Source organism: Onychostruthus taczanowskii, unplaced genomic scaffold, assembly GCF_017590055.1.
Source record: "Onychostruthus taczanowskii isolate IOZ18803 unplaced genomic scaffold, ASM1759005v1 scaffold42, whole genome shotgun sequence".
In the NCBI taxonomy this organism is placed as follows: domain Eukaryota; kingdom Metazoa; phylum Chordata; class Aves; order Passeriformes; family Passeridae; genus Onychostruthus; species Onychostruthus taczanowskii.
This window is the reverse complement of record NW_024501682.1, coordinates 2,605,667-2,617,765: the sequence shown is the minus strand read 5'-3', so window position 1 is coordinate 2,617,765 and position 12,099 is coordinate 2,605,667. Positions and strand designations below refer to the sequence as shown.

At 36.7% G+C, this 12,099-nt stretch overlaps 1 protein-coding gene across 1 annotated transcript in view; it reads right to left on the bottom strand.

The window, feature by feature from the left end:
* The window catches only part of MTA3 (metastasis associated 1 family member 3), a 132,877-nt gene that overhangs the window by 42,964 nt on the left and 77,814 nt on the right, over positions 1–12,099 (bottom strand). Inside the window, exons 11-14 of the mRNA XM_041413555.1 lie at positions 11,194–11,252; positions 8,533–8,657; positions 7,506–7,657; positions 6,269–6,491 (exon numbers count right to left, since the gene is read on the bottom strand). Of these exons, the coding sequence (XP_041269489.1) occupies positions 6,269–6,491; positions 7,506–7,657; positions 8,533–8,657; positions 11,194–11,252 (559 nt within the window). The remainder of the gene's footprint in view (positions 1–6,268; positions 6,492–7,505; positions 7,658–8,532; positions 8,658–11,193; positions 11,253–12,099) is intronic.

The window sequence follows — 12,099 nt, the reverse complement described above, 5'->3', positions numbered from 1 at the left end:
AAATTTAAAGCAAGTCCTAAAATCAAATATGATCTTTTATATGAGCAATAAAAATCTTAGTAAGACCAGTGAAATAGTGGAAGCTATAGGAAAAAACTACATTTATAACAAGAAGGAATCTGATATTTTTTATATATTTTTCAAACATAGCAAAAGCAGAAATTGTACTGGTATCTGTAGCAATAGATTATGAAGGTGTGAGGAAAATACACAAGAAAGATAAAGGCACAGCAGAAAAGCCAAATGCATTCCTTGTATCACTGTTCATTGCAGAAGCACTTAGAGAAGCTCACTTCCAAAATACTTTTATGAGGAAAGTATGAGAACTGTGTCGCATTGAAGTGTCCATAGGAAATATTTCAAAACAAACTGGTTAATCAGTAGAACCAAGTTATCAGGACCAGGTGGAATTCATCCAAACTGCTGAGCAGACACGCTGCTGGTGTTTAATGAATGCTTAAATGTTCTTGGTGCAAGAGAACAAAAACAGAGATGTGAGAGAACAAATGTGATAACATTCCCCAGTAAGTAGGTCTGCAGAATGGCAGAAGGTTGAATTATTAATAGAGGCACACGGTTAAATTTGAAAACGTGAAGGGAGCCAACAAAGACCTTGGAAAGGAAAGCAAGTTGAGCGTGTTCTCAGGACTCGGTGGTGCGTCCTTGCAGCAGAAGGACGATGGCACGCTGGGCCCCATGTGCACACGCGGGCCTGGCGGGGCGGCGGAGCGATGTCACCTCTCCCCTCGCTCCACGGCACACAACAGCCAGGCCCGTGTCCAGCTCTGGGGTCCCCACCAGGGAAGAGATACAGGCACATGGGAGCAGGGCCAGCTGATGGATTGGGTGTTTGAGTGCAGGACATCCAGGGCGTGGGGAAAGTGGCTCTGGGCAGCCTTGAGGTGGGAAGGACAAGGGGACAACCTGGCTGGCACCTGAAGCCTCCCAGCAGCAGAGCACAGAGACACTGAGCCAGACCCTTCTCAGAGGAACACAGGGACAGGACAACACACTGCTCCTGTCTGTGGCAGCAGCCAGGCCGGGAGACAGGAGATTGTTAGATACAAGGATAAGATTATTTACTCTGAGGCTGATCAAACATTAGAGCAGGTGCCCAGAGAAGTCATGAAGTCTCCGTCTGTGGAGATACAAAAAGCTCATCTGGCCTAAAGGCCCATGAGCATGTGGACCTTATGCAAGAGATGGGATTCGAGACCTCCAGGGTCCATTCCTACTTACATGTCCTACAAACCAGTAAGTGCCAGTCTCGTAGGCCTGCCAGGATCCTCTGAGGGGACCATGACCTGCCCACATGCAGCTGATCCGGCATCCAGTTTGGCATTTCAGAGAGCTTTTACCACACTCTGTCACCAAAGACCTCTGCTGTCCAGCTGTTACAGGGTAAAAGAGGTTTTTTCAGGAATTAAAACCTTATTAAATTGCCTATGTAATTCCCAAATGACCTGTGCTGGTCAACATATAAAAGGGCAGCAAAAGAGGTGATTAGAGAGTTAAAATTTCCTGATAAGAAATTTCTGAGCATAATCAAAGCTAAGACTGATTGCAAGGGACAGGAGCAGCATAAAACAATGCATGTAAATGAATTCTGAAGGAGTAAAATCACCGTAATAGATAGATATAATGACAGTTCCTACACCATCACAAAGCAGAAGAGTATTCATGGAGTCAGCATCAACAGCTTTCTAAAAAATATCTAGACAATATTAAAAAGAAATCAAAATCAGAATGTTAAAAATCATGATGATAGGAAAATAGAAAACATGACTTTCTAAAATTATGGGAAATCTGTATCTTGAAGTGCACATAATTTGGGGCACCATAACCCTAAAGAGGATACAGCACAACTAGAAAAATTCTAGGAAATAACATTACAAACTAGAGTGTGAAGCATTTTTTATGAGGCTTTAAAGCTGCCAAGCATAATGACTGATGTGGGCATTACAGACAGAGGTGAATAAAATCAGTAATGCCAAGAAGATGATAACAAATGAGGCTGTGCTTTTAGAAATAAAAGTATTTTCTAATTATTTCCTTTTTAAAAAAAAATTAGATTTGTAGGTCTCTTAAGCTTAGAGAGACTTTCTGAGCAAGTTATTTCTCTTTGACATTCCATCATATCTCTGTGAAAATGCAGATCATCTAATCAATGTACTAATCAATGTATGCCCTGAATTGTATTCTTAGAAACTTTGGGGGGAAAAAAATCTGCTCTGTCAATTATTTTGCTGGCTATTAAATTCTGGCATAAATTATATTCAAAGATAAAAACAGAAAATATTTTCATCCTAGATGCAGCTAAAAGCTCTTCCATAGCTATCAAAATCAAGGATGCAAAACATAGTTTGTGAACCAATACTCATAAACATTACTCAATTCAGATGAATGGGTAGCTTTGTCAGTAAAATACAAACTTTATGCTTACAAAGACAAATGAGTACCATTTTGCATATTCTACTGTTTTCACCTGTCTTTGTTGCATCAAACTAGATCACTAGCAAGTAATATCTACTATATTTGTTAATAAATCAGAGGATTTAAATGTATAATAAATTTTCTTCACGATGAGTACACCCATTTCCAGATAACTATACATATAATATACAGATAATTTATTGTCATGCACTGAAAACATTTTGACAATCATGTCTACACAGACAGCATGTAGTTATCCAGATCTAAATTACTATCATTAATACATATAGTTATAGTGATAAAGCTATAGCCAAGCAATGAAAAAAAAACTCCCTCAAAAGTCTCTCTGTGCTGAAGCAATAATGCTTACAGACGCATGGCTCGCTGCCAGGCATTTATCAACCTGCCGGTTGGCTGCAAACAGATCCAGTCTCGTCAGTGACTGCTGAGAAGAATGCTCACTTTGCTTTTTCTCTAATTAAGAGACCTTCCCCAGACAGGATGCTCTTATGCTCTTGCTTAACTTAAAAAAACCCATGCAATATATTCAAACTAAAAAGGAGGCAGTGCATGAGATTTAGACCACGACAATTTCATCTTACCAAACCAGTTCACCAATTCTAATTATTCCTGAAAAACCATCAGACAAGTTTACTGTCACCAACCACAGTGAGTCTATTAAGTTCAGACAGAACAAAGTTTGAGCTTTCTGTGATGGGTTGTGCTCCTAGCAGGAGGTGCTGTGCCTTCTCAACCTCCTGGTGGCCATCCTGAGATTGAACTGGGATGTAAATGCATCCTCTTCACCACCTCCTGCAGGCATCTGAGCAGGGGTCATGCTACAGGCTTCATTAATGAGGAAAATCTAATTCTCTGCACTATCTGAAGGAATAAAGAACACAGAATAGGACCTTGTTTTCTGCCATTGGATATAATGGGCTGAGGGAGAGGGTGTGGGTGGATGTTCAATAAGAGAAAATATTCTGTCGAAACCATTTTGGTTTTCAGCTACAAGATGCTTGGGCCTTAGGTTATCATTCCCAGAAGCGTCCATCCTCCTCCAAGACATGAGAAGTACCTGCAGATGCATTCAGGTACACAGGTGGAATGCAAAAACCAATTTATTTTATGAGCTGTGACACGCTTGTTCAGACAGTCTTTCCCAGATCTGGGAATCAGCTTCATTTACAACCTGGCACTTCAACAAATTGCACAAGACTAAGCGGGCATAAAACCTGGTATGCAGCTGGGATAAGTGCCCCACCAATCCTTCTGTCTTCAGATTTTATGGCTTCTGAGTGTTGTTATGGTGCCTAATGCAATATAGTTGGGAAATGCAGTTACATTTTCAAGAACTGGTTTGGCACACACAGAGTCAGGTGACAAAGCATCTAAGCAGCTGTTAGATTCAAGTTTCAGCAAACCAACATGGAAAACAAATTCCAAATCAGTTCTTGGGTACTGTAACCATCTCATGCCATATCACATCATGGGAGACCTGGTACTCTGGCCAGGTTATTAGTTAAGCATGACTGTAACATTTCTAAGAACAACACAGATATTCATTCAATACTGTAATTACTCAGTGGATCCAGAATAGTAAATCATTACTGCTAATTAAGGATCTTGTTTAAAAATAAAAAAATTCAAGATAGCCTTAGAAAAGGATTCAGGACATTTGCATGAAAAGAGAGACTATTTAGTTATAACATTAAAATCTACAGAGTGCACTGAGAACAGGTCACCAGATGATAGTACAGGAAAAAAACTAGAAAATATTCTTTTTCTTTACTTTTTTGCCTTTACTAGAGCAAAAATATGACAATGACAATGCAGGTAGAGCACTGTAATGATACCACAGAAAGAGAGATTGCCAGAAACAGAACATAGATTGTGGATTCGTGTGTGTATATGAAGAAATGTGACTTAAATTAATTGAGGTATAATTAGGTTTCCACTGTTAGAACATTATTTTAATGCTGTGTTCAAAAACCATTAACAATTGTGAAATTTTTTACTTCAACATGTGTTAGGTCTAATCAGGAAGGATCGGAATTCAAAGAGAAAATCACAAGGTCTAAAAATTTTCTTAAGCAAAAAGAATCATGAAAGACAGTATAGGGGGAAAAAATGTCTTTCTACTCTTGCTCTTAATCTGATGTAGAACTCTTTCACTCAAAGAAGCTAAGAGAAAACACTCCCAGCACTGCCAGTTGAAGCAAGAATGACTATTTCCTGCTAAAAAGTTCAGCTTTTCACTCCTTTATTTAAAGGCTGAACATGTGTTCTAGTCTAACAATTAACAGTTGGATGAAATTTTTTCTTCTGGTTTTTCTTCTCCTTAAACAAAAGTTTCATCTTTTGAAAATTTTTTACTGCAGTGAGTGAGAAAACCCATAGATATGGATAAAAAGATATAAAGTTCAAGTGAACTTCTGAATTTACCTCCATGATTCAGCAGAATCATAAATTTAAAGGTACAATACTTTTCTCTCAGAAGGTAACATTTATTTTGGATTGAGGATTAAAAATATAACCTTAATCCATTTTTAGACATACTTCTTCCATGAAGAACAACTCATTTTATTCTCACTGTTGACACATGGTTTCCTGAAATCTGAAAGTTGTTCCCGACTTGCATAGATTTAAAAGAAGAAACAAAATGGCCAAAAGAATTAAAAAATTAGACAAGGACAATGAACAGAAATATTCAGCAAGTATTTGGAGTACTGCAGAAGTAGGTGAAAAGTTTGCATATGTGTAATAGCCGGTCTTGAAGTACACAAAGGGAAAATAATTACTCAAAATCAGATTTTAAACCTCCGTGGAGTAAATTTCTTATAAACAGTGCAGACATCATCTGCATCTCAGATAAGTATGCTGGGAAAACATTTATTGTTAATCTAATAAACATGCTTATAAACCTCACCTCTAATGATCTTAAAAGTTCTCTTCAATTCTAATTCAATTGACAGTACAATGAACCAGAATGCCTCATCCTGGAATACCAAGCATCTGCTCCAAGAACTCAGTCTATGGAAGACTGGGAATCATAGCCAGACAGTGTGAACAGTAAAACAATGTGCCCGGTGCAGATAGAAAAGCTGTTGAAATATTCAGTGACTTTGCAGCACGATTTACACACATACGCAGGTGAAGAGACTTACTGTCACTACCTACAAAAACTCATAGCCTTTTGTCATACTACTAGAAATTCATCAGGTCTTTATATTTTGGCTATAAAAAGAAGCAGCCTAATACAGAATTTTTTAGAATTAAAATTTAAAACTGGAACAGAAAACACCAAAATGATGCAACTATGATGAATAAACGTGGCTATCACCACCATCTGATTGTCACAGTGACAAGAGACTGTATTGCACACCACATTTAAATTATTATGAATCCCCAGCTCCTGATTCTTTGACCAATCCCATTGAAAAAAAGTCCATGTATAGATCTACAGGTTCTGCATAGCAAATGATTAAAACAACAGAAAAGTACACTTCTTTCATTCTGCCTAGTAGGAAGAATGTATCTTGTGGCACTGATTTTCCCTTCCTGCTTCCCATTTTTGTTAATGTCAATTTTTGAAAATGAATGAGGTAATAGTTATCACTTTTTTAATTAATTTGAAATGCTCCCACAGCCTAAGATCTGTTCAAGGCAACCAGACTTTATCCAATGTGTCAGTAATGCTGGACAAATGAAAAAAAAAAATGAAAAGCAAAAGCGTATAGACAAGAAATGTTTATTGAAAAAGAAAATAAAATTAAAAGACAAAAATGGGTGAGAAGCACAGCACACAGAACTAAGAATTAAAAAAACATCTTACATTCTGCCTTAATGGCAGCACAGTTAATAGGGACAAAGGGACGTCGTGCTGCCTGCCGCAGCCGGAGGGTATTTTTGCAGACCTGACGGGCCAGTTTTGTCCAACAGGTGGTGTGCAGAAAGAAAGCCTGCCGTGTTTTCACTGCCGACTTGGGACTGCCCGTGTTACGGACCGGGGTGCCCTGCGTAGCTTGCCGGGACAGGTGAGTTCGGACATGCGACTCCTGCGGAAGGGAACACAGAGAGCATGACACACGACTGAGTCACAGCACGCAAACATCCCCAAAATTCAAGATAGCCTTCGAAAAGGATTCAGGACATGTGCAGGAAGACAGAGACTATTTAGTTATAGCATTAAAATCTACAGTGCAACTGAGAACAGGCCACCAGATGATAGTACAGGAAAAAGACTACAAAACATTTTTTTTCTTTTTTGCCTTTACTAGAGCAAGAACATGACAATGACAACGCAGATAAGATCACTAATGATGCCACAGAAAGAGAGATTGCCAGAAACAGAACATGGATTGTGGATATGTGTGTATAGATGAAGGATTGTGACTTAAATTAATTGAGGTATAATTAGGTTTCCACTGTTAGAACATTATTTTATGCTGTGTTCAAGAACCATTAACAATTGTGACTTTTTTTTTTCTTCAACCTGTGTTATGTCTAGTCAGGAAGCATCAGAAGTCAAAGAGACAAAATCACAAGGTCTAAAATTTGCTTAAGCAAAAGAACGTAGTGTCTGTGAAAGACAGACACCACAGGGGAAAAAAGAAAAGTCTTTCTTTTGTATAAAGAAGACTTTTTGTAAAAAGTCTTTCTTCTGATGTAGAACTCACAAGAATATGGGAATAATTTACAAAAAACAGGCCCATGCAGGAAGCCGCAGAGCAGACGACTCTATTCAGAATGGATATAGAATACCATCCTAAATGAGATATTGTATAGTAGATTTAACATTTCAGATATAACCCACCATTTGACAGACAATATGACATTTGTACACCAAAAATGCAGGAAGCACATGACTACAAGAAGTAGTCAAATAAAGATATGGCAAGGCCTGAGCACTGTACAGTTCTACTTAACACAGAAAAAGCATTAATAAATGGAGTTTTGTAATACCAAAGTTGAATACATACATAAAAACCGTTCTATTAAATAATCAAATCACAGCAGTCTTGTGAAAGCACCATGTTTTGTTTTAGAAAAGTTTGTCTACACAATCCTACCTCTGTAGGTTGGCTGGAAGACAGCTTATCTTCATCTGTCTGTGTGGGCATTTTCAGGCCACCATATTTCTTCCAATAAATCCAGCAAGATGCACACAACCTACATTGCATATTAGGAGGGCCCCAAGAATACCACTGGTGAGACTGCGGAGCTAAGGAGGAGAAAGCAGCACAGGTGAACTGGTGCATGCTATATTCACTACAATCAATCCAAATGCTGTAATAGATGACTACATATGGCCATAACACATGCCAATAGCAGAGTATTGTATGGATAAATATTTAATATATTTGACATGGAAAGTAAGAACTTGAATTGTTTGTTGCTTTCTTTTTTTTATAAAAGCACCAGAGACGTGAACTCCAAATGGAAACTTTGGAAATGCTTTTGTAATGAATTTCAAACTAGGGACTTTGTATTGCTGAGATTTTCTCCCAGAGGACTAGCAGAAAAAAAACAACAAACCCACTATTTCTAATATCACCCTGGAAGACAAGCTAATTAAGTTGGATTCTATATCTGCTCCCATATAACTCTGTTGAGGGCTGCTACTTCAAGAAGTCCAACAAAAATTATCAGAAACACACAAAATACTAGAAAGAAAAATTAGTCCTCCCCATGTTCCCCAACAACAACAGAGGGGGGGAAAAACTCCAAAACCATTCCAAAATCACTCAAAGAAAAAAAAAAAACAAACCACAACTCAAAAACCCTGCAGCCTTCAAGAAAAACCAAAAATAAAATTGAATCTAGCTTTATGAAGGTAAAGGAATAATAGATCAATGCCACCATATTATACTACTTAAACTTTCTGGGCTTTATGAATTATTTTAAAATAAATCAAAGAAATATGAATACTTTAATTAATATACTGAAGGCAGCTCTAACTTTAAAGATACTTCTGCCCTAAGAGCAATTGCGAATTATCCTCTGTCACATGCTAACAAAAGTACATACCTTTTTTTCTAACAGCACATATTAAGATTTACCCAAACTCTTGAGTCATTAAAAAATATATTTACTTACTATAGCAGCTTTCACAAGCTCGACCTATTACTGTGGCTTGTGCCTGGTAAGAGGCTCCCATTGCTCCATTGACTGCAGCAGGTTTCCCATTGTTGCTGGATATTTGATTGGGATTTGGTTTATTGCTTCAAATAAATGTTTTAAAAAGTTGGGGAAAAAAAAAAAAAGTGGTTTTATTTACTGGATGGTCAACATGAAGACAAACAATCTAATTCTGGAATCCTGATGTGTGCTGGCAACATCTATAAAACCTTATTTAAACAGCAAGAGTAATTTTTGTATTCCTCTATCATTTTCAGCATTATCAGACACTTACCATGTTAAGAGCTGCTCTGACACTTCAATTGCAGCTTTTACTGTGCTCACATGATCTAAGCTACTTGGCAAGCTCATAAAAGACCAACTCTCAGGGGTCAAAGTGTTAACAAAAGTCTGACACAGCACGGAATTTAACAAGGTGGTTCTAGTCAACAGACAAGGTTTAAAAGTTGAGGATGGACTTTGAGTGAAGTATAACAAGAGGAGCAACAGTGCCCGTAATACTACAAGGTTGTTGATCCCAGAAAAGGGTCAAACAGCCTCCTGTCGGAAAAAGAAGTACACGCAGTAATACAAATACTTATTTGTATTACTTATAACCATGGTGAAACTCACTCATATATCAGTTTGTTCTGTCTCAGTTCTCTTCTAAATTATTTCCTCTCTGAGAAGGCTAACTAACTGGTTTTTTGATATTTCTGTTTAGCTTCTTAACATTATTGTACTATATCATTCTTATAATTATTACAACTTCTAATACTTCAGTGAAGTAGGACTTTACAGGTCAATTAATTCAGAGAGCATTACTATAACTCCTCACTAGATTAAGTGCAATATTTCCAGAGTTTCAACTTTGTGAGTCTTAGTTACCCTCAATACAATGCAAGGCTGGATACATTGATTCCTAAGATAATTATTTGTCATTTTAGGTAGCATAAAATATATTCAAGACAAGTTAAAATGACAATTGAAGAAACCTGTGCTGTATCAAGTCTCTATTTCAAATGTCTCCTGCCTTTTCCTTTTTCTCTGTATCAGCAAGAGACAATTTTACAATTTTCACATATTCTTTATCCTGGGCTTAAGGTACAGAAGAGCTTGAAAGACAATTAAGTCTTCCACATTATGATCTGTTGCTTAGTTACCTTTCAGAAATGCCATGAATTGAAAGGGACTCTACGGAATTAAGGACAGAACCTTGCAATTACAAGAAATATCTAATGATCAAGTTCAAAAAGGTACTCAGCTCTGAGAATCAATTCTACTCAGATTTCAAATGCAAAAAATGAGTCCTGAAGCAGAGCATTTAGCAGTCCCATGACCACCTCAAAGCCTGAAAAAGTCCTACCATCCTCCTACTGTTGACTAGGGATTTTGTCTTGAAATGGAGGCAAAAGACAGGCAGTACGATAAAAATGCAAAAATCCCACCTCTTGAAACACATTTTGTCATCCAATACACCTGGTCCCTACTGTGAACATATTGAAAATCCATAATTGCCCACATGGACCAAGGAAATTAAATTGAAAAAGCATAAAGACTGAGCACCTTATGGTTTTCCTAAAGCAGCCACTCATCTGAGAAGGTTAGGGAACACTCATACTAGAGTTTTTAGCTTTTTTTAAACAGTGTGACTTATTAGAGATGTGAGCTTCAAAACTCACAAAATTTGTTCTGAGATAAGATTAAAATAAATTTAACAGTCTGCTGCTTTCATTGTTACATCTGTTTAAGAAAAAAAAAAAGCCAGTATGAAATATGGAAATTAAACTCTATTGTATGTAATTTATACAAGCCATCAAAAATCTTTGTGAAGTACTTCCTTTGTTATTACATTCTTCTGTTACACAAACACTCACAACAATGGGAAGTTCATATATAAGTAAACTGAATATACCCACAGAAAGCCTAGAAAAAAGTGATTTGGAATCCTTTCTGTCATCATAATATTGAGGAAATTATGAATATGTAGGAGGGATTTTATCTTTTTTCTACAAACCACATGTTAACAGAAGCAGATATAACATCCAGTTTAAATCTAAAAGAAATACAGATCAAAAACCCCTCAGAAGAAAACAAGATTGCATTAACAGCACGTGGTCAAAGATAGAAGGTCTGGGGCTGTGTGCTACCTTTAATTAAGAACCAGAGTATCTCTTGTCTCTAGATGAAGAACAAATTTTATCACCCAGGTCAAACTGTAATGGGAAATTATCGGATTTTATTTTATGTAACTACACTAACAACTGCTTCTACTTTGAAATATTGCATTTACGCAAATATGAAGTGTTGTGCTACAGGGATTTGGAAGAGATTGTTTTGGAAAAACTGCTTTTTAAATTAATAGACTCTTCTTGCATGTGAACAGTCTGCAGGTAGCACTCGATCAGCCTTTGTAAAACTTCTTATTCCAGACAAAAAGATTGCAGGTCAAAACCAAAGATAAGGTTTCACTTAAGACAAGAGTTTCTGGCATTTTCGGATTATATCTCTGCATATAATAAATCCTGTGAAAGTAAACATTAGAGAGATGCCTAGGAAAATACCATGCATGTAACTGCATGTTACTGTTTCAATTTTACCTGTATATTATTAAAAAAATGAGTTTGTTTTTATACTCACTAGGTGGGGATGTATACTTGTTTCAATTTACTTTCTGCTTCAGCTGCTTTCAGACGTTTCTAGTTGAAAAATTAACACATTACAATATTTTATTACATTTAGGTATGACACTTCATAAAACTGCACACAATACATCTTTAAATTATTTCTTATTTATTTCAGAAGAGCTTCAAAAACAAGTGTAGAAATCTACACAATGAAAATCATGAAAAACAAGCTCTCAATTTCTAGTATTAGTTTGAAATCATAATATGCTGTCCTTCCCAGTAAAACTCACAGGCCTCACATATGACAACAAAACTGTAAAAATTACAATGACAGTTTACATAAATTACATCTATATAAACATGTATGATACCGTGGCAACCCCTCATTGCAGAATTAAGTAGAAACTAAATGAATGAAATTGTGTACCTCATCAGTCACATAACAAAACTTCTTGGCTGCTCTGTCCAGACTGAGGCTGAGCTCTTATAACACAGTACTAGTAACAATAAACTCCACTGAGTCTTAGAAATAACTAAACACTTACTAGCATTAACTGCCATCAAAACTATGGCTCACGAACATCACAGTAACAGGACAGCTACACTACTGTCAAGATAGTTTGTGAATTTACTACATCATTACTTTCTTCATACTTTTAGTATGAACAACAAATTTAACCATTTTGCATTTCTATAACGTTGAGAAGTTTTAGTTATTGCCATATATTATACAAGTAACTAAGACAACAGTTTTTTCAGCAGTGGCACAAGAAATACCGAGTTCATGTGTCCATAGGATTTCTAAAACATTTGTATGTAAAAGATCAAGAAAAAGCATTATTTTCCTGCACTTTCTGTACTCAAGACATTACTTCTATTCACTGGAGAGAAAAAAAAGAAAGAGCAAGAGAGAAAAGGA